Source organism: Dendronephthya gigantea, unplaced genomic scaffold (genome assembly GCF_004324835.1).
Source record: "Dendronephthya gigantea isolate DGI-Jeju-01 unplaced genomic scaffold, DenGig_1.0 000073F, whole genome shotgun sequence".
NCBI lineage: Eukaryota > Metazoa > Cnidaria > Anthozoa > Malacalcyonacea > Nephtheidae > Dendronephthya > Dendronephthya gigantea.
Window position 1 is genome coordinate 1,083,138 of NW_021163083.1, and position 25,284 is coordinate 1,108,421.

At 38.0% G+C, this 25,284-nt stretch overlaps 2 protein-coding genes across 2 annotated transcripts; one reads left to right on the forward strand and one right to left on the reverse strand.

Annotated features, from left to right (window-relative positions):
• Positions 1-41: 41 nt before the first annotated feature.
• On the forward strand, positions 42-25,266 carry LOC114531535 (dynein heavy chain 7, axonemal-like). The gene is made up of 92 exons (XM_028553146.1): positions 42-188; positions 702-758; positions 943-1,021; positions 1,107-1,290; positions 1,481-1,580; positions 1,777-1,881; positions 1,986-2,064; positions 2,141-2,213; positions 6,285-6,410; positions 6,488-6,607; positions 6,676-6,859; positions 6,948-7,127; positions 7,224-7,292; positions 7,389-7,535; positions 7,626-7,679; positions 7,753-7,880; positions 7,968-8,046; positions 8,125-8,208; positions 8,319-8,459; positions 8,537-8,599; positions 8,718-8,801; positions 8,880-9,016; positions 9,112-9,247; positions 9,321-9,584; positions 9,696-9,844; positions 9,919-10,105; positions 10,194-10,280; positions 10,415-10,521; positions 10,621-10,819; positions 10,889-11,029; positions 11,102-11,258; positions 11,335-11,390; positions 11,486-11,764; positions 11,856-11,958; positions 12,030-12,157; positions 12,294-12,377; positions 12,448-12,576; positions 12,722-12,820; positions 12,900-13,034; positions 13,107-13,220; positions 13,324-13,473; positions 13,539-13,628; positions 13,704-13,796; positions 13,891-14,070; positions 14,199-14,330; positions 14,432-14,527; positions 14,618-14,743; positions 14,855-14,914; positions 15,014-15,151; positions 15,220-15,375; positions 15,462-15,559; positions 15,631-15,828; positions 15,895-16,042; positions 16,126-16,194; positions 16,338-16,654; positions 16,729-16,870; positions 17,013-17,126; positions 17,191-17,309; positions 17,388-17,568; positions 17,682-17,911; positions 18,036-18,102; positions 18,169-18,291; positions 18,400-18,658; positions 18,794-18,879; positions 18,955-19,097; positions 19,188-19,260; positions 19,388-19,495; positions 19,574-19,644; positions 19,773-19,887; positions 19,981-20,144; positions 20,231-20,384; positions 20,464-20,655; positions 20,723-20,856; positions 20,933-21,062; positions 21,138-21,340; positions 21,407-21,482; positions 21,565-21,743; positions 21,885-21,951; positions 22,024-22,116; positions 22,245-22,421; positions 22,516-22,677; positions 22,750-22,950; positions 23,043-23,204; positions 23,287-23,469; positions 23,537-23,674; positions 23,761-23,895; positions 23,994-24,089; positions 24,160-24,312; positions 24,428-24,500; positions 24,572-24,676; positions 24,767-24,870; positions 24,958-25,266. Exons 1-92 carry the CDS (start codon positions 159-161, stop codon positions 25,162-25,164), a joined length of 12,027 nt encoding a protein of 4,008 aa, XP_028408947.1. The 5' UTR covers positions 42-158; the 3' UTR covers positions 25,165-25,266.
• On the reverse strand, positions 2,244-4,923 carry LOC114531540 (melanocyte-stimulating hormone receptor-like). The gene is made up of 2 exons (XM_028553151.1): positions 4,878-4,923; positions 2,244-3,920 (listed from the first exon to the last, which is right to left on the reverse strand). Exon 2 carries the CDS (start codon positions 3,877-3,879, stop codon positions 2,914-2,916), a length of 966 nt encoding a protein of 321 aa, XP_028408952.1. The 5' UTR covers positions 3,880-3,920; positions 4,878-4,923; the 3' UTR covers positions 2,244-2,913.
• Positions 25,267-25,284: the final 18 nt, after the last annotated feature.

Below are 25,284 nucleotides of genomic sequence, written 5' to 3' on the forward strand. Positions count from 1 at the left end.
TCCTTGACGACAGGTTGCTAGGCAACTGTGTTTTGCCGGGAAATTAAATATGGCGGTACAAACAATTTAGTTTGCTATATTTTGTCTGCGAACAACTCCGTGGAAAAAGTGCAAAATGTAATACTTTTCACATGGTTACGTACTTAAATTAATAGTCAATGGAGTCCCCCACTCCTTCTTTTCATTCGGTAAGTTTTAGGATGAAATATTTGCATAAAAAACGCACGTGTTTTGTCTTGACTCTGCATCATCATAATATGAATTTTGTGTGGTTCTGAGAAAGCGGCGACCTCTGTATAAATGTGGTTTAGAAGTAGTATATCTTATCTCCATGTGATACACCAACTTAATTCTTTTATTCTGCACAAACTACAAATGTACCATTCTTTCTTGTACTCAATTATTTGCTCCTCCATAAATATATTACGTTTGCAGTTTGCACAAATTTCACAATGAGAAATCCATCTCTTTCGTATTAAATTTTATTTAAGCAAAGGTTTCTGTTAGTGGAAAACAAAGAAAATGCACTCAATAGATTCTATCAATACCAAAAGGCAATTCCAGCTGGAATATTGCTTCATGCATAGTGATCTGGGTAATTTGGGTGGAAGTTAAAAAGAAAATGCTAAGGAGAAAAATGAATTGTAAAATAATTAGATATGTTAGTTTAAATCAAATTCTGACATTTTTCAATATTCTAGAAAACCAAAGGGAAGAATCCCAAGGTACCTATCAGGTTTCTGCCACAGTTACCAGAGGTAGGTGTTCAATTTCTCTATAAAAGCAATGTCTTAAGATTGTTACTCCATAGACTCAATTTACCAAAGCAGGTACCACTTGAATGGAATGAATTTGTATGAATGAAGTAAAGGAAGTGCAGATAAGCTTTCCTCTTTAATGCTAAACTGAGAATCTTACCATATGAGTTTGTTTTTATTCCAGACCAGACAGAAGCCAAGATGGCAAGAGAATGCTCCAATTTTCCAATTAAGTTACAGTAAAAGTGATGAAGAAAGACAAGGTTAGTCACAAAACCTTTACACTTTGGATTACTGTTCATCTTCAAACTAGGAAGTTAATTATACTGTATTTTCTCCCTTCTTTAGGCTCAGCATCAAAGAGAGGTCATGCACGTAGCAAGACCTGGGATATTGGAGGTCAGAGTAGTAACAGTACAGGTTTAACCCACATCTCTCCTGCTGGTTCAAAGAAACAGTCCGGGTCAACCTTACAACCATCTCATAAACGAGACAGGGAAGCATTCAGAAGTTCATTGGTGAATATTATCATGTAAGTGTGCATCATTGTGAGGTTTCTCTCAATAAGTGAACCATTATTTCTGGATTTTGGCAAGTCAATGGCCTGCCTTAAATCATGAATTTGGTTGTGAAAATGATTGGTTGTAATTGAATGTTTCTTACATGTTTCCGTCATTTTATAATAGGAGAATGTAGATGAAAAATAGTTGAATTTATTTCAGGCAAAATGAGCGTCCACCCAGTAGATCATCAACTGCTGATGGAGAGCTTCCTCCATTGTCTCGAACAGGTTCACCAACAGCTATTGAGAAAGATATCCTGGTAGGTTGTGATATATGTTTACATATATGATATGATACTTTGAAGAATACCATTCTCTAACCTAGTGTGTGTTGATTCATAGAAAAGATAGAGAGTTATATTGTGACGCGCAAACTACGTGAATAACGTCTGATTTACACGAACAATGTGTACATTATCTGATGGAAATTCATGTTCTCTGAAATGTTTTATTTAGAGATATTATTATTATATCCACCATGGCATCGACACGGAACACGTGGCACCAATGGAAGATTCTTGGTTGAAACATGTCCTTGATCTTGTACCTCAAACCCTCAAGGTACGTTAGTTAATCCAGCATATAACACAAGTCATCAACCTGCGAATCTCGTGTTTCTTGTGCATTGTGCTGTCAATAACTTTATAAATCTCTTTTTTATGTAGGATGGTCTGGAGTTAAGTATTGAGAATCTTTCAGATGAGATGCGAGAGGATTATTTACTTAGCGTGAAAAAAGCTATCGGTAAGACCCTATATGGATATGATTGTTATATTTAGTGACTTTAAGAAAATATACTGATCGTATCGTATTTTTCTAGTCGATTTCGTTCTCAAAGATCCTCGTGAACAGGAAGACGAGAAAGTTGATGACACACCAGATTATAAAAAAGAGTGAGTCCAAAAGTTATTTTTATTACGGAAGTTTTATTTTACATTCACTGCTAGAAATAGACTAAGCGATCACGCGCGCATCATTGGATCAGTAAAACAATTAAAGTGATACTCGATAGGAAGTTAGGATTATTTTCCTAGAGTGGTCTTTTCTGACATGCCATCATTATATGACATCATTTATGAGCAGACACCGTTCAATCTTTCAAAGATTTTCAGTGAACAGCATATGTTATATGTATTTATATGATGTGTTACTTCGTACACACTTAGCCACAGCATGTACACTCAAATTCTACACATTACAATTTGATCGCGCACAGGAAATAAATACAGTGACGTAATAGAATGACGTAATACATGAACAATAAGTAAAAACGTGACACAGCCGTGAATATTGTGATTAGGATAATCTCCCGCGTGGAGATACAAGCCAGGCGCGCACGCTACTATTGCATCTGATTGCTGAATCATAGTTTGAGCGTAACAGCGATGAACTCTCATATCATTCCACTGACTACTTGTCGACTCGATTCGACTAAGTTCGGAGGACATCCGTGTAGTTCTATGAAACTCATGATCCAGTTGTAGATCTTGCATTAACAATTCGATAAATAATTGTTATCTTTCGCATCACCCAGGCCCGTGAAACCGGCTCAGTTGATAGATTCTATTCATCACATTGATCAGATTTTATTCATCACATTGATGAGTTAGAACCACCCCATCTTGTTCTGTCAAATACGTGGGCAGCAGTCTCTCGTATTTCTCTATTTCTCCACAATACTAAACATGGATCTAGAGCTGAGTTGACGTACATGAGTGTGATAATACATGGTCGTACTATGAAATAGAAATCAGGATCTGTGCTGTATTTTACTCCCTCGTAAACTAGCATGACAATGCCTGGGAGATAGCAAGCCAATAACGTCCCACCAATAAAATACGCGGTTCTGGTCAAAAGGACGGTTTTCTTTTGAGCTTTGATTTGATTTCTGTTCATTGTCACCCCCTGGTTGTGTTTAATGCTCTTGCGATGATGACGAAGCAGCTTCTCAGTGTACACGCCCAGGTAAACACAAATCACAATTGAGAATAAGGAGAGGATGGCGTAGAACATGAATGTTACTTGATGCACACGTACTGTGATGTGTAAACACGCTACAAGCAACACTAGGAGCCATGAACAGCATACGCCCACCTTAATACGACGATGTGTCACTATAGTTTTGTAACGACAGGCGTAATAAAGAACAGCAAATCTCTCCATGCTTATCAAAACCAAGCATAACATTGAAACACACAGGCAAACATAGGAAACTAAACTGTTGATGTTCCACAAGACACATGAGTCAAAACTTGCTAATAAATTTCCAAATTTTGTGATGACGAACAACGGTTGTAAAATAGCTGTCACTATAATGTCAGTACAAGCGAGAACACATAGTAACATATTGTGTTCATTTCTCAGTCTTTTGTTTCGATAATATGCAGCTATTATTGCTCCATTAGCAATGCTACCGATCACAGATAGCAAAATGTTTGTAACGATAACAAGAAGGTCTATTGATCGATATATTCCTTCAGAAGGATATCTTGAGTAGTAAGTGATGTATAAGCCGTCGCAACGTATAAAAATGCTTGCATTCATTTCTTCGTCCATCATAGTTGGCTGCAGGTTAATTTCTTCGTTAAACTTTCTCTCGCCTGAAAACACAAGTAATGTTAACATAACAGACCAGTAGACTGTCTATAGTCGACTAAACTGTGCATGTATAGAGAAGTCAGAACCCACGTACGCAAAATATAATTATGTCACCCAACTGGTATTGCTTTCCCAAATTATTGACATCTGTGGCTGTGTCTATATATTTTAAGAGGATTTTAAAAGTATAACGAGTTATCTTGTCTTTAAATCGGACGACATAACAATATGCCTGTCCTTTTGCCAATTAGCGTGAAATTTTCAATTAATCACGCATATCTGATATTGTTTCTTTATCGTCTGTCTTTGCTAAAAACTACTCAAGGTGGCTGAATATATTAGAATATTTGAATCTGTGAATATGAATATTTGTGAACATCAGTTGGACATTTAATTTTATACGTGGGAGTTTCTTAATACCGAGGAGGTGACGAAAGACATCGTGTTATTTGCAGAAGTGTGAAAGTTTACACAATTTAAATGCAGCATGAAGTGGTAGCTATTTTGAGTTTTTATCGTATGTTCGCAAAATAAAAAACTATATGCAAACTTGCAAATATCCAATGGCAGCACAAAATGAAATGAAAATATTGGTTTAGGAATAATAAAATTGAAACTGCAAATATTTTAGACAAAAATAGATGCATTTTGCAATTAAAAAAAGCATTTTCTTCGTGAATATCTCCTGCGATTTTTACCTTCACGAATATTAGAGCAAAATGCAATAAACGTTTTGGCAGGTGGACAAAGTCATTCGTATATATTGATGGATGTCATATTAGGGCCTCTTGTGGAGGTAACCTGTCTCTCTGTTGAACCCATCTTGCGTTTACCGTTTGATTTCTTTTATCGCGTTTTGAAATAAGCAAAGCAAACTTATTTGCAGGCAGTGCATAAATAAATCATCTAACACACACTTAAACCAATGTATTATAAATCTATCTCTCAAGATCCCGTACCTTTTACACCAACAGAACAGTTCTAGTCAATCCAATTTATATCTTCTCTTGTGTTCATAAATGACATTCGTTTCGTAGTTGAAACTAGCCACCTGCGCTCTGTGCAATAGTAAAGTTTTCAGTTCAAAATTGTTTATATACTACTGTTTATCCACCTGCTTTCCCCATATGCGGTTCCTGCAAATACGTACAACATTCATCATGACGTGAGCTCTTGTTAATTCTTTTTTTAATAAAATTGATAAACTATTTGCGGATAGACAAGATATAGATGTTTTATTATGATAGGAACCGGAAAGTTTAGATTTTTCCAACGATTTAACATGACGGTCGATACTATTTTTTCCATAACATTATTTATGTCATACCTACAAATATTAAATCTTCACGTCATAATTTGCATACATAAATAATTTGAATCACACTGACTTATAATCGTCAAGAAGTCAAAATATTTTAAAATTCATTGAAGATCTTGACTGCTTATTTTCTAATTAATTTCTCGCTTATGAAGGGAGAATCTTTTCGGTGGTTCTTAAGCATATCATATTTGTTAAATCTCCGTTTAAAAGATCATGATTGTGAGCATGGATAGATAATTTTAGTCTTTAAAAAAAACGTTATCAAAAACCACACGCAAAAGTATACCAAAGTTCATTTGCCAAATCGTGCCTACAGTACGTGCTAACCTTCAGATAATTCTTATTTATTCATATGAAATACATCATCAGCTTGGATTGCCACGTCATCATAGATCTCATGCATGCAGTAATCTGTAAAACAATATACCTTAAGTAGACTTCATGACACCGAAAGTTTCCTGTAAGTAGAATATTGTGAGTTATCCTGGCACTGCTCTTTTATCACCTGATCCAAATGATGATAGACTGCATGATAAATTATAATAAAACCTTGCAAAGGTTGATGCTTTCACTGCAATTTGTAATACTTAAAAAGTAATTTTTAAACTTAATTGTTTACACCTTTGTAACCTCCGACAACTGTAAGTGTCATGTTGCGTTTGATTTATTAAAATCAATCAAACCTCAACTTTTCTCCAAAGATGGAATTTATTAAACTTTGCGCATGTTCTACTCTTTACATTCATCTCCGCCTCACCCCCCCCGGTTTTGCAAGCTTTGCTTTATGAAAAATAGTTGTTTGAAAGGTTTTATACGTAAGATGCGCAATGATTATACAGAAACGCTATATATCTGATAAAGAACTATAAAGATTATTAAAAAGACATGCATGCTAGTATATAGTCTTTTCTTCCGAAAAATTCACTTCTCAGTTCTGTCTATTCTGTTCTCTTGTAAAATGGATAGCAATTTAAGTCAGTAAACGTGTTGAAGTGCTTTGAAAAGGTCTGGCTGGAGTCACTAATTGTATTTTTCTTGTTCATAGGCTTGCTCAAGTTCCTAAACCATGGAACAAGTCGTATTTATCAGCAAGACTTGCCATGGAACATGATCTGTTCGTGACCAATGCAACAATGTCTGGTGTTCTTGATTTATGGTACAAATCTTTCGGGTGAGTGCGAGAATACAATTTTATAAGTTATGTTTTCAATGCGGTCTAACTAACTGTGTCTTGTCGTGTTTGTTTAGGTCTTTGCGACTTGTTGATATTCAAGATATCAAGAGACGTCCAGAAGCTTTGGAGCTTGCTGTTTTTCAGAATATTGTGATGAAGCATATCGAACTTGCAAGAGAAACCTTGATCAAGAAGTAAGTGGGGTTAACGCGCGTTGTTTGTGAATTACATCTTATATAACAATATTTCAATTATTTTCAAGATGGTTTCCAGAAGTTCAGAATATTTACTATCAAGGAAACAAGCGTAAACTCGTTCCCAGTAATCAGAATTCTCGTCGTCTCGAAGCATTCTTCACCGCAGCCTCGGTTCTGATGACAAATCAATTGCAGAGTCTTGCTTTGCTTTCAATACACGATTATACAAGCCTCTTCTGCCCCCCTCAGGTAATGATAAAATACGTTTACTTTTTGCACGATATTAAACAGTAAAACTGGTGATAAATATTTTCTAATCGATTTTCGTTTTCTATAGGATTCAACAAACGTCTTGGAACATCCAGGTTTTGTGATGAGGCTGGTTATCGATGGTGATTCAATCAAATTTGAACCTGACTTTAAAGATTTCGAAATCGTTCTTATCAATGTTTATGATGTCATGTTGAAAGCTGTTACGATTGTTCCCAGAGTTGAAACAAAATTATATTCAGAATGGGTGAGTTTTGTGCAATGATAACACGGGATTTTGCTTCTTTTTATTCTGTCTGTTTCTTTTTTGTGAAAATAACTGCATCTCTGTTGATCGTTTTAGACTGGCAATAAAAAAGCTACGTTAAAGCCTGTCATTCTGGAGGAAATCCTTGAAGACGTGAAAGCAAAGGTACAAAATAGATCTTGTAGAGAAAAATTTAATCATCTTGTTGAGAAAAATGTAATAATCCATGTTGAGAAATATTTTGTACTTTCATTTCGTAAGGTTCGCGCTGTAGTTGATCAAGAAATGGCGGGTCCTCAAGAACACGTCAAGAAATATGATAAATATTCTGACTTGGTGACCAAGAAAGCTGATGCTGATGTTGAGAGATTTCTACTGGAAGGTCATGATTTTGACCGCTTTGCTGTGGTAGGATTTGTTTTGATGTTTTTGTGAGAAAGATACGAGTGACGTATGAATAAAGAAAACTTCATTCATGATTCATTTATCTCCTTTCAGGAAGTTGGAAAATATGCCAAATTAATTGATGAAATCACGTACAATTCTCAGAAGGTATTTTCCACCGTTCTCTTCTATGTTTTTTCTTTAAAAAATAAGTTTAAATCGGGTCGTATTTTCTTCATAGATCATCCAAGTTGGAATGTTTGAATTGCATTGCGATGAATTGATTCGTGGTTTAGCAAAACGAGCTGACAGTTTGAGAAGTAAATTGTTGCAAAGAATGATCAAAGATCATCAAGTATTGAACAAAAGGTAAAGACTATGAAGACACAAAGGCTGCATGAAGTAGTCTCTCGTTGTTTCTTTCTACAACTTATTCAAAATATTATTTTATTTTAGATTATGTGATGAGTATGAGAAGATCGCTGAGAAAGCGCTGACTTCTCCTGCCAATACTGAACATCTGATGGAGCTCATGGTATGACAATTATACTGTGAACAGGGGGGTGTGGTAACATTGATATGTCTAGCGATAATTTCTTCCCGCGATATTTAGAAATTCGTTGAGAAAGTCGAGAATGAGACGATATTTGAATTGGAAGAACGGTTGACTGAAGCTAAAAATAGACTCGTATTTTTGGTAAGTATTTTATCTCTATTCCTATGAGTGCAAATGTAATCATTTTGAGTGCAAGAAGCGGTCAGGTTCATCTTTATCATAATTTAAAAACCTTGTCTTTCTAATTCCAGGTCGACTATGCGTCGTTTTCTCCAGCAGACATGCGCATGAACAACAATGTATTTCAGTGGCATTTCAGAATGCCTGAAGTTTTTGAAGAGCACAAACAAATTACAAATGCAAATCGTGTTCAGTACGAGAATAGCTTGAAGGTAGTTTTAGTTGTACTCTGCCATTGCCGTTTGTGTCCAAAACAAATGAGCGGGGCTCATATCGGTTTTAATTGCAGATGCGAAGAGAAAGATTTGTGGAGGAATTGGATGGATACAGTAAACAGTTAGAGGAGTTCCAGGTGGGAAATGAGTTTACGTAGAGAAGATTTGAACGTCGTTGAGAATTGTCTTTGTTAGTAGAGAGACAGTTCGTGAAACAATATGATAATATTTTTCATGCTATCCTTGTCAATGTAGACGTTTGGAGATATATCTGAAGTTGGCAGATACGTAAAGAAAGCTCAGGCCTTGCACGCGAGACTAGAGACCGCAGCTGATAAGGTGGAATGTCTTCATCATAACTTTTGGGCGTGGTTGGGTCTGCAGTACATTCTAAAACACTTGCCTGATTTATTTTAGGTGCAATCGTTCAATGACGAGGAAGAAGCGTTTGGTTGGGAGGTGACTTCTTATCCTCAGAGACAACAACTTATGACCACCCTCACTCCGTTTCATAAACTCTATGAAACCACTGTGGAATTTCAAAATAAATACAAGTATGGATGCGTAATTTGACTTGAAACGTACTGATATAGTTATGGATATAAGAATGAAAACGAAGGATAAACCTGTGACTTTTGTTGTCTCTTAGGGATTGGATGGAAGGTCCCTGGGGATCCATCGATCCAGACGTGGTAGATCAAGAAACTGGTAATTTCTGGCGCAGTTTGTACAAGCTTGAGAAGCAATTCAATGACGTACCCAAAGCACAGTCTATTGCTGTTAACGTGAGTTTATTGAGCTGGTTACCAATTTTGATTAAATTACCCTTCTGGATTTAAATTGATTGTATTTTTGCAGATGAAAGCGAAAGTGGATGAGTTCAAAGGTCACATGCCATTGGTTCAAGTTGTATTTAATCCGGGTCTACGTGAACGTCATTGGTTACAGATGAGCGATATCATTGGCTACACAATCAGAGCTGACGAAGACATGAATCTCGCCAAGATGGTCGACATGAAGCTTGAGCCATATTTGGCAAAGTTTGAAGGAATTAGCGAGGCAGCAAGCAAGGAATTCTCGCTGGAGAAAGCCATGGAGAAAATGATGCATGAATGGGACGACGTAAGATTGAGCCCGGGAAACGAAATTATAATTCGCTCCTCGATGTTATCTTGTAGCCATGATACAGTTGTTGTACAGAAACATTTTATGCTTTATAAATTTTCTTTTTAGATGATTTTCAATTTTATTCCATACCGTGAAACTGGAACACACATTCTCTCTGCCATTGATGAGATCCAGACATTACTGGATGATCAGATTGTTAAAACACAAACAATGAGAGGATCGCCGTTCATCAAACCATTTGAAACAGAAATTAAGTAAGTTACACAAAATATTTTAGCGTGTGAAAATAAAGAATGCTAACTTGTGCATGACAACCCTCGTGTTTCAGGGAATGGGAAGCAAAATTAATGTTGCTTCAAGAAATTCTCGATGAATGGCTGAAGGTTCAAGCAACGTGGCTGTATTTAGAACCAATCTTTAGTTCACCTGATATCATGGCGCAAATGCCTGAGGAAGGAAGACGATTCACAACAGTTGATAAACATTGGAGAGAACTCATGAAACAAGCGTTACAGGTACTGCGTGTACATGCAATTATCGTGAAAATTGTTGGTGTACCATTTGACTCCCTAGATGATGAATAGTTTAATTATCATCTCTCAGGATACTCACGTATTAGCCGTGACAAATATTGAAAAGATGTTGGAGAAGTTAAAGAAATCAAACGAGCTGTTAGAACTTATATTGAAGGTATGATTGTCTAGTTTATGCCCAACATTTCATCAAGGAAGCATTGAAGTTCCGGGCCCCATGTATATCTTCTCAGGGCGTTTTAATTTCGTCAAGTCTTCATTTGTAATGGTGTCCTCTGTTTTATTTTGTAGGGTTTGAACGAATATCTGGAGAAGAAACGTTTGTACTTTCCTCGCTTTTTCTTTCTATCAAATGATGAGTTACTTGAGATCTTATCAGAAACTAAAGATCCTACGAGGTACTGTAGCTATGAACTTGCTTGCGGCGAAATCCTTCGAAATCATCATCACCGGTGATAGTCTCGCTGGTTATAATCTTGTTTTTCCATCCAATATAGAGTACAGCCTCACTTGAAGAAGTGCTTCGAGGGTATTGCAAACCTGGAGTTCACAGATGTTCTTGATATAACTCACTTGAAGAGTTCTGAGGGTGAAGTCGTTGAACTGAAGGATGTCATCTCTACAGCCAAAGCCAGAGGTCAGGTCGAGAAATGGCTGTTGGAACTTCAAGAAGATATGTTGACGAGTGTGAAGAAGGTTGGAGATTTCTGTTATTTCTCTTTGTGTGTAAACTTCGGGTCTTAATTATTGTTTTCATCGTCGCAGGTGATCATGGAGTCAATTGAAGCGTACAACAAGACAGAGCGTGTCGTATGGGTCAGAGAATGGATGGGACAAGCAGTCCTTTGTGTGAGTCAATATTATTGGACAGCTGAGATACACAAGGCAATTAAAGGTGGTCCAAAGGTATGTAATTCCTTGAGACGTCAATACAAGAACTGTATTCGTATTATAACATTCGAGAATATTTCTTTGCAGGCCTTGAATGATTATCTTCAATTAAACAACCATCAAATCGATGATATTGTCGCTCTTGTTCGAGGCAAGCTTTCCAAACAGAACCGCGCCACATTGGGTGCCTTGGTGGTATTGGACGTTCACGCGAGAGATGTGTTGGCACAGCTTGCTAATGATGGTAAGAAATATTGAAATACTATAACAAGAGAATATTATTGATGCAATAGTGTTTTTTTACCTAAATCATGTTTCAGGCGTTGAGAATGAAAACGATTTCAACTGGCTTGCGCAACTTCGTTATTATATTGAGGTAAGCTTTCATCCTCGTCAGAACTCTGTTATTGTCCTAAATTGTAGTTGCATCAACAGTCAATACGCTCTAATGCGTCGTCTTCTCTTTCACAGGAAGGTAACATCACAACTCGTATGATCAGCGCTCAGCTCAACTATGGCTACGAATATCTCGGGAACTCCGGGCGTCTTGTGATCACACCGTTGACTGATCGATGTTATCGAACGTTATTTGGAGCGTTGCAACTTCACTTGGGCGGAGCTCCTGAGGGTCCTGCAGGGACAGGAAAGACAGAGACTACAAAAGATCTGGCCAAAGCTGTTGCTAAACAATGCGTTGTTTTCAATTGTTCGGATGGATTGGATTATATCGCTTTGGGAAAATTCTTCAAGGTGAGAAAGATAAACTAACTTTTTTTATAAAGAAGTACTCTTACTGTACATTGACTGTTGACTACATCTCTGAACGACTTTGATCTTTTAGGGTCTCGCGTCTTGTGGGGCGTGGTCATGTTTTGATGAATTCAATCGTATTGATCTTGAAGTACTTTCTGTGGTGGCTCAACAGATTTTGACCATTCAAATGGGTAAGAAACACACTTATCATCGTGAGCGCAGCCATCAACAACCAGTAAATTCTCCATCACGATCTTTCTAGGTATCAATTCTGGTAATGACACGTTGCTGTTTGAAGGAACTGAAATTAAACTCGACCCATCATGCGCTGTTTTCATCACCATGAATCCAGGTTATGCTGGAAGATCAGAGCTGCCAGATAATTTAAAGGTTAAGGATCCTTTCAAAATACTTCTTTTACAACTGAGTTCCGCTTTCAATCCAAAAGACTTTCCCCGAATAGATATTTGTTTAGTTGGTACATTTTTTCTTCATTTAAAGTTGATATTCCAATGATATTTTCCAGGCATTGTTTCGTAGTGTTGCTATGATGGTTCCTGACTATGCATTGATTGCGGAGATATCTCTATATTCATACGGCTTTGTCAATGTAAGTGGAATGTGTTTTCGACTCAAAATGATTCGCAGCTTTCAAAACCTTCGAGTATTTTATTTTGTAGGCAAGACCTCTCGCCGTAAAGATTGTCACAACCTACACATTGTGTTCTGAACAACTGTCATCACAACATCATTATGACTATGGTATGAGAGCTGTCAAGTCTGTTTTAACAGCCGCTGGAAATCTGAAGGTAAAGTACACTATACCAACACCTGGTTGTGCTTTCGATAGCCAGCTTTACTTGTACACGAGGATCCTGTGTTAGATTACCTTTTTCGAGAAGAGTTAGAATCAGGGAGGTCGTTCTTGTAACGTCTACCCTCTGTTGTTTACAGCTGAAATACCCGGATGAGAACGAGGAAATCCTGATGTTAAGATCAATCAACGATGTCAACTTGCCAAAGTTTTTGTCCCATGACTTACCACTGTTCGAGGTAGGACTCGGCTTTTTTGAATGAAAAAAGTTCTTCACACGAATTCTCTAATCTGGTATGTGTTTATCCACGACCACAGGGCATTACATCAGATCTGTTTCCTGGTGTTAAACTTCCTGAGCCTGACTATACCACGCTCGCTGCTGCCATTAAAGAGAATTGCAAGGAAATGAATCTTCAAGTGACTGATGTCTTCCAAACAAAAATACTTCAGGTATGAAAATTTGGAGAAATTTGCTGGGACCGTTTAATGTTAAAGCTTAAATTTTTTGTGAATTTGTAACAGATTTATGAAATGATGATTGTTCGTCATGGTTTCATGATTGTTGGGGAGCCATTCGGTGGAAAAACGATGGCATATAGAGTACTCGCTAAATCTTTAACTGATATTGCAGAAAAGGTAATGTATTCCTCCATTTCTTCTCTATCCTTGTCTCTGGGGAATGAGGTATAATGAGGTTATGCCTCATTCGATCGGTGAATTTTTTTTGGTTTTTTTGCAGGGTCTAATGGATGAAAACAAAGTCCAGATTGTTGTTATAAATCCCAAATCAATCACGATGGGTCAACTTTACGGTCAGTTTGATCCAGTGTCTCATGAATGGTCTGATGGAGTGTTGGCTGTCAACTACAGAGCGTTTGCCACATCACCTGTGAGTATGATTAGGAAGGATTAGACATTGATAATTGACAGACATTGACGTACACAATCTTTCAGACTGCAGATCGTAAGTGGCTCATCTTCGATGGTCCCGTCGACGCAGTGTGGATTGAAAATATGAACACTGTACTGGATGACAACAAGAAGGTATAAACCATCTTCTTCATCATTTCATCATCCTACATGTGATTGGGTTAACCTTTTATTATAAATGTCTTTCAGTTGTGTTTAAACAGTGGTGAAATTATACAGTTGGCGTCCACGACGAATTTGATGTTTGAACCTATGGATTTAGAAGTTGCTTCGCCTGCTACTGTAAGTTAGCTTGGAAATTTAACCATTGAATGTGATGACAGGGAGATTTTGAATGGTGAATGTGTTGTATAAATGTTCACTTTCTCGTGTTTAGGTGAGTCGTTGTGGTATGATTTACATGGAACCAGAAATGTTGGGATGGAGACCATTGTTGTTATCATGGTTAAATACATTACCCAAGACTTTGAAAGAAGATAATAAAGAACTGATACGAGATCTGTTTGACAGAATGGAGACAGCACTGCTGCAGTTTGTGCGAAAAGGAGGTCATAAGGTAAATGAAACGTGTTTTGAAATTATCATTATTGCGCAGCTGCTCGGATCCCCACTCCAAAGGCTCCACACTGCTGGGATCCACACTCGAAAAGGCTTATCTTGTAAGTTTTATGATATTTTTTCTAGGAATTATCTCCCACAAACGATGCTAATCTCGTTTACTCTCACATGAGTTTGATGGAGACGTTGATGGATGAATTCCAAGATGAAGAAGAATTTAAAAAACTAAACGAACGTGAAGTCACAGCTTGGCTCGAGGTAGAGCTTTGCAAACAATCCGCTGTGAACAAGGATATTTTTTCTGCACAGATTCTTTCTATTCATGGCTTTGTATGCAATCTTTACATTCTCAATTTTAGTGTATTTATCTGTTTGCTGCTGTTTGGTCGTTGGGCGCGACAATACCAGCTGATGGACGAAAGGCGTTTGATGCAGTGTTTCGAGAAATCATCGATGTAAGTTTTAGAAAGTATTTTCCCGTTCATTTCTGCCTCTTGCAGTGGATTGTATCCAAAGATTGATATTTGACACTATTTGTTTTCAAGGGTGCTCTATCATTGGAGACAAAAGGAAAATATCACATCATTGCGATCGTTGATCCTCCACCAAGGCCGTTCTTGTGTCCTTTCCCTCACAAGGGAATGGTTTATGACTATCGTTTCATCAAAGAGGTAAAACAACTATAATGAGTCTGTATTCAATCTGCGTCATGCTGGTCTTGCTGGACTACAACAAGATGTTAAAACTTTAGATCTTTACCTGCCTTAATCCTTTTCTATTAGGGAATGGGTAAGTGGGAGATGTGGACAGACGAGATCAAGGATGCCCCACCAATTCCAAAGGTAATTCGTGTTGTGATATCTCTAGACCAAGGGACATTAGATTGCGATCTTCATGTTTGACTTCCTGAGTTTTCCTGAACGTTTGAGCTTTCTGTTTAGGAAATGATGTTTAACGAAATCATCGTACCAACCGTGGATACCGTCAGATATACATTTCTTATGAATCAACTTGTCTCTCATCAAAAACCATGTCTGTTTGTTGGTCCAACTGGCACAGGAAAGTCTGTGTACATCACGGTAAATAATTCATGACATTGATCATAATTTACGCTACGCGTTTGAGATGTTTTTTCCTTTGCTTTCAGAACTTTTTGTTGAACAATCTTTCTAAAGAGAAATACAAGCCTCTGCTGATTAATTTCTCGGCTCAGACAACTGCTAAACAAACTCAGGACATAATCATGTCAAAATTAGACAAAAGAAGAAAAGGAGTGTTTGGTCCACCGCTGGGAAAGAAGACGGTAATTAGACGCCTTTCACAAAGATATTCATACAGTATTTACATAACTCAGTGATTCAATTTTATGCATTCTTTTATTGAAACTAGGTTATATTTATCGATGATTTGAACATGCCAGCACGTGAAGTCTATGGTGCTCAACCGCCTATTGAACTCATACGACAGTGGCTTGATCATTGGAACTGGTAAGATACAATGTACTAGCTTAACCTCAATACAATCATATGTTTTAGTATTTACCATCTTTACTGCTTAGGTACGACCTTAAGGACACCACTCCCATACATCTGGTGGACATTCAAATAATCGCTGCCATGGGTCCTCCTGGAGGTGGCCGGAATCCGGTAACCCCTCGATTCCTACGTCATTTCAATACCATAACCATTACAATGTTTGATGACGTAACCATGTTGAAGATATTTGGCCGAGTAATGGACTGGCATCTAACCACAAAGTATGTTCAAGGATATCATTCTTTCTGTTGAAGAAAGATTTTGATTTTATCAACTTCCATTTTCAGAGGGTTCACTCGTGATTTTCTTCCTGTTGGTGAGGCTATTGTGAATGCAACTCTGTCAGTCTACAAGAATGCCATGTCTAACTTATTGCCAACGCCTGCGAAATCACACTATCTCTTCAATCTCAGGGATTTCGCTCGGGTTGTACAGGTAAAAGAATTGCGTCGAGCTTGATCACGGATATTTATTCGAAACATTTTTTCATCATGTTGTAAACGTGTTTTTTCCTGCAGGGTGTTCTGTTATCAACGCCTACGACCACCCCAGATCATAACACACTAAAGCGGCTGTGGGTTCATGAGGTATGTCTAGAATGGTTATTATTACAACTACAGAAGAACAACGAAAGAGATTCAAACTATGCCACATTCTATTTGGTCGTGAGAACCGTTTCCTATATTCTTCGTCATGATGTAATCTTGCGGTATTCTCTTTTCCTCACCAGGTATTTCGCGTGTATTATGATCGTCTGGTAGACAACGCAGATTGTTCTTGGTTATTTGATTTCACGAAAGACGAGACGAAGAGAAGTTTGGGCGTTGAATTCAACTCCTTGTTCGAACACTTGGATGTGAAAGCAACGGGAACGGTCACTGAAGACAATCTTCGTAGTTTGATCTGTTGTGATTTCGCTGACCCGAAGAATGACAGCAAACCGTATGTTGAGGTCGCTAATCTGGATAATCTTCGAAAAGTTGTTGAAGGATATTTGGACGAATTTAATAATATGAGCAAAAAGCCTATGAACTTGGTTTTGTTCAGGTAAGAAGTGTTTCGTTAAAAATACTGAAATTACAGTGACAGGAACCAAAAGCTGATGGAAATTTGAATTTTAGATTTGCGATCGAACACGTCTCTCGTATCTCCCGTGTCTTAAAACAACCGCGTGGCCACGCCCTGTTGGTTGGTGTTGGTGGCTCAGGTCGTCAAAGTTTGACAAGATTAGCAGCGCATATGGCCGATTACGAACTCTTTCAGGTGCGAAACTTGTTGACTAAAACATCAATGTACCGCTGAAATATTTACAAGTATTTTATCATTCACATTCCATCTCTCAAGAATCTTTTATGAACTCGTATTATAGAATATGGAAAATATTGTAATTATTTGACTTGTATAGGTTGAGATCGGAAAGGGATACACCTCGGTTGAATGGCGAGAAGATTTGAAGGTTATTTTACGAAAAACAGCCGAAGGTGAACAGCCTGGGGTGTTCCTATTTACAGACACACAGGTAAGAATGATATAGTTTGTTTGAATAAAAACAGTGTTTACATTTTCTTTTCTTCTTACTCTAGATTAAAGAAGAATCCTTCTTGGAAGATATCAACAATTTGTTGAACGCAGGAGAAGTTCCAAATTTATTCGCCCTGGATGAGAAACAGGAAATTTGTGAGAAGATGCGTGCTTTTGACAGGTACATTATCGTCTTCATGCGATATTTTGTTAGTGATTCTTCTGTATAGTATTTCTGAATGTCGTTTGCTTTCCTCAGACAACGGGAGAAGTCCAAACAAACAGATGGCTCACCTGTGGCATTATTTAATTTCTTTATCGAACGTGTTCGTAACCAACTTCATATTGTCCTCGCTATGAGCCCTATTGGTGATGCTTTCCGGACGAGATTACGAAAGTTTCCATCACTCGTCAACTGCTGTACGATAGACTGGTTTCAGGTAAGAATCACAGAATCAAGAAGTTAATCTCAAGGACTGAATTCATGTATTTAGGGATTTAGCTGCTGAACATGGAGGTTATTACTCAGCTCACATCCCTTTATCTTTTCCAGTCCTGGCCAGCAGACGCACTGCAGGTTGTTGCCCAGCGGTTTCTTGCGGAGACAGAGATGTCTTCTTCTGTCCGAGGTGGTTGTGTTTTGATGTGTCAGGAATTCCACACTGGAACACGTGATCTGTCCATGAAATTCCTCAATGAACTAAAACGTCATAATTACGTCACACCGACTTCATATCTGGAATTAATCAACACCTTCAAGGTTTTGTTGCAAAAGAAACAAGGGTATGCCACAAATATATATTGTTACAAAAGCCTTTCACGATATCATAGTTTATAGAAAAAGTTCCTGGATATATTAAGAGACTTTTAAATCGTGTTTTGACATTAAAATATCTGAAATTTATAGAGAGGTCACGCAAGCGAAAAACAGATACGAAGTTGGTCTACAAAAATTGAAGACGGCTGCTTCAGAGGTTTGTTAAATGATTTGAGCTGGGAAATATTTGAAGAGTCTTGAAGCAATATTTTGTTTCTTTCAGGTTTCAGTGATGCAACGAGAACTGGAAGAACTCCAACCTCAGCTTGTTGTTGCCGGTAAAGAAGTTGACGAGATGATGATTGTGATTAAGAAAGAATCTGCTGAAGTTGCCGAGACTGAGAAGGTAAGAATGATTGACTTTGCGTAAAGGAAGCAATATCTTGAAGCGGAGAACCTACGCTGTCTAAAACCAAGCAATATGTGTTTATTTCTTCACTCTATCTTCCACTAGATTGTAAAAGCCGACGAGGCGGTTGCCAACGAGCAAGCCAGAGCTGCCCAGGCAATCAAGGATGAATGTGATCATGATCTTGGAGAAGCATTGCCCATCTTGGAAGGTGCCTTAGCTGCCCTCAATACTCTGACAAATCAAGATATTACTATTGTCAAGACGATGAAAAGTCCTCCATATGGAGTCAAGATTGTCATGGAAGCTATTTGTGTATTGAAAGGCGTCAAACCTGACAGAATACCTGATCCCTCTGGTTCAGGTGAGAGCTCCTAAACTTTTCATATTTAACAAGTCTCTGTAACATTTCGCCAATAGAAATACTGTAATAGCAATTCTGTCGTTGATATCATTGTTAATGCACTATTTATCAGCCATTACTGAATGAATATTTTAGGTAAGAAGATTGAAGATTTCTGGGGTCCATCGAAGAAAATTCTCGGTGACATGAACTTTTTGAAAAGCTTGCACACTTATGATAAGGTATTGCCCTTTGACTCACAAACTGAGCTTTTCTACTATGTAATGTGTATTATAAACAGTCTGTATTTGTTGTAGGATAATATCAATCCAGCTATAATAAAAACCATTCGTCAAAAGTACACATCGAATTCCGAATTTGATCCAGAAAAGATTAAGACTGCATCAACCGCTGCTGAAGGACTGTGTAAATGGGTGATAGCTATGGATCAGTATGATAAGTAAGTGATATTGAGGGGCAGTGCATGCCATCACTTAGACGTCCCGCATGTGAACGCCGGTTTAACTAAGTACTCATGTTGATATTTTAGAGTTGCACGTGTCGTCGCACCGAAGAAAGAAGCTCTAGCAGCAGCCGAGGCAGAACTTGCTGTAGCGATGGAGGTTTGTTTTTTCCAACTCTCTATATCAATACGTCCCGTTGATCTGTTTTTTCATCTGCCACACCAACTTCTAGTCTTGTTGCGCTGGTAAAAACTCCACCAAACATAGATGAGTTATTTATGTTTAGGGTTTAGAAAAGAAACGTGCTGTCCTTCGGGAAGTCCAGGAGAAACTTGCCAGACTTCAGGAGAAGTTTGAAGCGAACGTGAAACGAAAGGGTGAACTGGAACATCAGGTGCTGTGTTTAAAGTTGATTGTGCAGTCTAATTGTTGCTTCTAGTGGATTAGACTTTTTTATTTTCGATCCTGTTAGGTTGACATGTGCTCCAAGAAACTAGAGCGTGCAGAGAAATTGATCAGCGGTCTGGGTGGTGAGAAGACAAGGTAAAAATTGCCCCAGACTGACCGTAGTCTGAAATACTATCGGAAGCGGCGAATTCTATGTGTTCACTTGAACTCTCTGATTCAACCTATCTTGCACCTTCTTCACTAATGTGGTGTTCTGTATTCAGATGGACAAGTGCTGCAGAGGAACTAGGAATATTGTTTAAAAACTTGGTCGGAGATGTTCTTATTTCATCAGCTGTCGTTGCATATCTTGGTGCTTTTACATCGGCATTTAGACAGGTTTGCATACATAATAATAATTCTCAACTTATAGTTGATGATTGTGTTCTAATATCTAACCGTTGCCTGCATCAAATCTTGTGCATTTTGTAGGACCAAATCAAGCAATGGCAGAAGCAGTGTGTTGAAAATGGTATCCCATGTTCGAAAGATTTCTCTGTCACAGGAACATTTGGTGATCCTGTGAAAATTCGAGATTGGAATATCTGGGGTTTACCAACAGACTCTTTCTCTGTCGAGAATGGTATTATCATTAGGTAAGAATCTGTGAACTAGATATGAATAAAGATATGGACAATAATATTTCAGTTACTTGCAATTATTTGCCTTTGGTCGTATTTAGCAATGCAAATCGCTGGCCACTGTGTATCGATCCTCAAGGTCAGGCGAACAAGTGGATCAAAAATATGGAGAAGAAAAACAACTTGCACGTGATTAAGTTGACGGATCAGGATTATGTAAGAACATTGGAGAACTGTATTCAATTTGGGACACCTGTGAGTATTAGCATTGTTTACTAGTTGCTTATCACGTCATACAACTGCACATTATTCACTTTACTTTATTTCATTTCAGGTACTCTTAGAAAACGTGGGTGAAGAACTCGATCCTGTCTTGGAACCTTTGCTACTGAAACAAACTTTCAAACAAGGCGGGAGTATTTGCATCAAGCTGGGAGACAGCGTCATCGAGTATTCGAAAGATTTCAGGTTTTACATGACCACCAAACTTCGCAATCCACACTATCTCCCAGAGACGTCAGTTAAAGTAAGTGTGAGCTTCCTGTTTCCAGTAGCACTATCCATACTTCAACTAACTTTACATATACCTTTAGGTGACCTTACTGAACTTCATGATCACTCCAGAAGGTTTAGAGGATCAGTTATTGGGTATTGTGGTTGCGCGAGAACGACCTGAACTGGAAGAAGAGAAGAATGCTTTGATCATACAGAGTGCAGAAAACAAGAGGTGAAGAATAATTTACATCTTTCTGCTAAATGATTCCGATGTGGATGTACTGTATGTTTTCTTGTTTCTTCAACAGGCAACTGAAAGAAATTGAAGATAAAATTCTTTCTATTTTGTCATCGGAAGGAAATATTCTTGAAGATGAGACGGCAATCAATGTTTTGTCTTCATCAAAAGTGCTTGCAAATGAGATTTCAGAAAAACAGGTAATATATTATCCATAACACTTTTTCATGTTCTCCTTATTCAATACTCATTTAATATGATTTATTTCAAACTAGGCAATCGCAGATGAGACTGAAGAGAAGATAGACAAGACGCGTATGGGTTACGCCCCTATTGCCGTTCATTCATCAATCTTATTCTTTTCCATCGCTGACTTGGCGAATATTGAGCCAATGTACCAATACTCGCTAACATGGTTCATTAATCTCTTCATCATGTCCATTGATAATTCAGAGAAGAACGATGTTGTTGAGAAAAGGTATTCTTTTTTCATCATTTTGGTCATTTGATGTTGCTGTTGACAAGATCTTCTTTTATTTCTTAGATTGGAAATCCTACGCGAGCATTTTACATATTCACTTTACTGCAATATCTGCCGTTCATTGTTTGAGAAAGACAAGGTAAGCTTGGTCAGCTTTTTTGGCGTTTTTTTCTTTCTCAATGAAAGTCGATAAATTTATGGAAATTTCATCTTCATTTTAGTTGCTGTTCTCTCTGTTGCTTTGTGTTAATCTGCTAAAAGGAAAGAAAGAAGTTGAGGAGGAGGAGTGGAAGTTTCTTTTAACTGGTGGCGTGGGTCTTGATAATCCTCATGAAAATCCGTGTAGTTGGTTGCCAGCAAGATCTTGGGATGAAATGTGCAGACTGGATGATTTGAAGACGTATGTTCGTTGTTTTTCTAGATTGTAATAGCTATTGGTTGAGCTGTTCGTTGGAGGGAGAGCCTAGGAGGCGTATAGTTGCTTGTCGAGAGTCAGTGTTGAATACAACGTCATTCCTATAACGTTTCATTAATTTTTTAGCTTCAAAGGTTTCCACAGGAAATTCAAAGGTCACGTTGAGGGATGGAAAACAATTTATGACAGCAATGTAAGTGAAGATCGAATTGAATTCGCGAGAAGAAGACTATTTTAATTTTCAAACTCTTACCTTGCCTTCTAGGAACCACAAAACGAGCCCTTACCTGGAGAATGGGATGAAAAACTCGACGAATTTCACAAATTGATTGTTCTCAGATGTCTCCGACCAGATAAGGTGACTAGTTTACTACTGCAACGTATTTACTGTTTTCTAACCATGGAAAGTCGAAATACATATGTTGAAATCTTGTTTGCTAATCCTTTTAGTATTCTTCTGTTAAACGCTTTTCTTTGTATTCTTAGGTAACACCAGCAGTTCAACAGTTTGTAAAAATCAAACTTGACAAACGATACATTGAGCCACCGCCATTTGATCTTGCAAAAGCATTTGCTGACTCAGCATGTACAGCACCTCTGATCTTCGTGTTGTCTCCTGGTTCAGATCCAACGGCTGCTTTACTCAAGTTTGCTGATGATCAGGTATTTATTGTCGTTGCTACTACTGACTGCATTTACTTTAGGTTGTCCTTTCTCTTCTGACAATATATAAAAAAAGATGATGTGTATGTTTTAGGGATTCAGTGGTTCAAAGTTGAGTTCTCTATCACTCGGTCAAGGTCAAGGACCTATCGCAATGCGCATGATCGAGAAAGGAACAAAAGAAGGGACTTGGGTTGTTCTGCAGAATTGTCATCTGGCGACATCATGGATGCCGACATTAGAGAAAGTTTGCGAGGTTCGTTTTCTTGAACGTGTTTTTCTCTTCATTGCAAGGATAGAAAGTTGATCATGTTCTCACTCTTTCTAGGAATTCAACCCTGATACAACTCATCCAGATTTTCGTCTGTGGTTGACGAGTTACCCGAGTCCCAACTTTCCTGTTTCGGTTCTTCAAAATGGCGTCAAGATGACGAATGAGCCTCCCAAAGGACTTCGGGCCAACATTATTCGCTCGTATTTAAGCGATCCAATCTCCGACCCCGAGTTTTTCACGACCTGCAAGAATCCGGTGAGAATTACGTGATGTTTGAAAACATTTTTGGATCTGCCACCTAATGATAGAGTGCCTTTATTGATGTAAAATATTTGTACTTAATTTAGGGGCCATTCAAAAAGCTGTTGTTTGGTTTATGTTTCTTCCACGCACTCGTACAAGAAAGACGAACATTCGGTCCTCTTGGCTGGAATATTCCGTACGAATTCAACGAAACAGACCTTCGTATCAGTGTCCGTCAACTTCACATGTTTTTGGATGACTATAAGGTATGTATGTCGCAAGTATTAAAGCAGTTCCATGCACTTGACTTACTCAGACTCGTGTGAAACAATCATTTTTTCATTGCAGGACGTTCAGTATGCAGCATTGGCTTATCTTACAGGAGAATGTAATTATGGAGGTCGTGTAACAGACGATAGGGACAGAAGAACAATATTAACTATACTTGATAAGTTTTATTGCTCGGATATTCTTGATCCCAGTTATGCCTTCTCTGCCAGTGGAAATTACTACGCCCCAAAAGAAGGAGAGGTTTGTTCTTGTGTTAACTCATTATTCTGCGTTTCATATAACTTACGAATGAGTTTTATTTCTATAGTATGAATCATATCTGGAGTACACGCGTGGTCTTCCACAGATAACCCACCCTGAAGCGTTTGGCATGCATGCAAACGCTGATATTTCCAAAGACCAACAAGAAACACATCAACTCTTCACTAACATACTCCTTACTCAGGTACGCTTTCGTGTTGAAAAGCTTTGTAAAACAGTTTCCATTTTATTTGTTGCCAGTTTACCATCATCTTGTGTTTGTCTCTATAGTCGCGAACCTCGTCAGGCGGAGGTAAATCAGATGATGAAATCATTCAATCTGTTGCTGCTGATATTCTTAGCAAGATGCCTCCAGGTTTTGACACAGAAGCAGCGTTACGCAAATATCCAACAACCTACACACAGGTATAAACTTCAACGGGAAATCTTTTATCTAGAAGCTCACTTGTGTTGCAAAATTTTTTTCGTGCTTTATGATAATTTTTTAAATCCTTCATTATTAGAGTATGAATACTGTGTTGGTCCAAGAAATGGTTCGGTTTAACAGACTGACTGAAGTTGTTCGTAGTAGTTTAAGAAATCTTCAGAAAGCTATCAAGGTATTGACACACTGTTTCATATAAATTGAAACATCCCTGTCTCTCTAATTGAAGGTTTATGTTTACCTAGGGTCTTGTTGTCATGTCGAGTGAACTAGAGGAAGTAGTCGATAGTATTTTGAAAGGTCGTATTCCTGGTTTGTGGATGAAGCGTTCATATCCATCACTCAAACCTCTTGGAAGCTACGTCAGTGATCTTGTTGCCAGACTCAAATTCCTACAAGTAAGCATGCTTTCTTATTGAGGACTCGCTGTATTTTGACTGTGGTTTAAAATGAAATGGCATGAGCAATGTTGTCGATATCTGAACTTAAATCTTTCATTTAATTTCTTGCAAGGACTGGTACGAAGTCGAGGCGCCTCCAGTCTTTTGGATATCTGGTTTCTTCTTTACACAGGCTTTCCTGACAGGTCAGTTGTAACAACAGAACATTTGGGAATAACAACATGAGAGTAACCAAGACGTACTTTATATTCCTCAGGTTCAAAGCAGAATTACGCGAGAAAATATACCATTCCCATTGATTTATTGACATTCGATTTCCAAGTTTTGGATGATAAAAAATATTCCGCTCCTCCAGAAGATGGTAAGATATATTTCTTGAGCTCCACTTCGTAATATGAAGTCAATCATCAAGGTTACGCAATGATTTTACCCGAGAACATCCATTTTTCAGGAGTCTATGTCAACGGTCTGTTCATGGAAGGTGCAAAGTGGGATCGAGGAAATAAAGTTATTGGTGAATCTATTCCAAAGGTTTTGCATGACACTATGCCAGTGGTAAGATTTTTCACGATTTTTAAGCAATGATTACCCACTTTGTCGTATTGTCTGAAAGGATCTCAATTGTCAAAACGTTGTTTACAGATGTGGTTAATACCTTGTAAAAAAGATGATATTCAAAACGTCCCTCATTATCTTTGTCCTGTGTACAAGACTAGCGAAAGACGTGGTACACTATCAACCACTGGTCACTCCACTAACTTTGTTATGGACATGCGCATTCCCTCTGATCAGCCGCCATCCCATTGGATCATGCGCGGTGTTGCCATGTTGTGTCAGCTTGATAATTGAATCCCATTATTTTTCTTACGTGTACCTAAAGCATTCTTCTGTAAATTAATTTCTGTAAATATCGACACGGAATCCTGCCTTGGGTTTTTGTTGTATTTTTTGTAGTGTATCAATGAATCT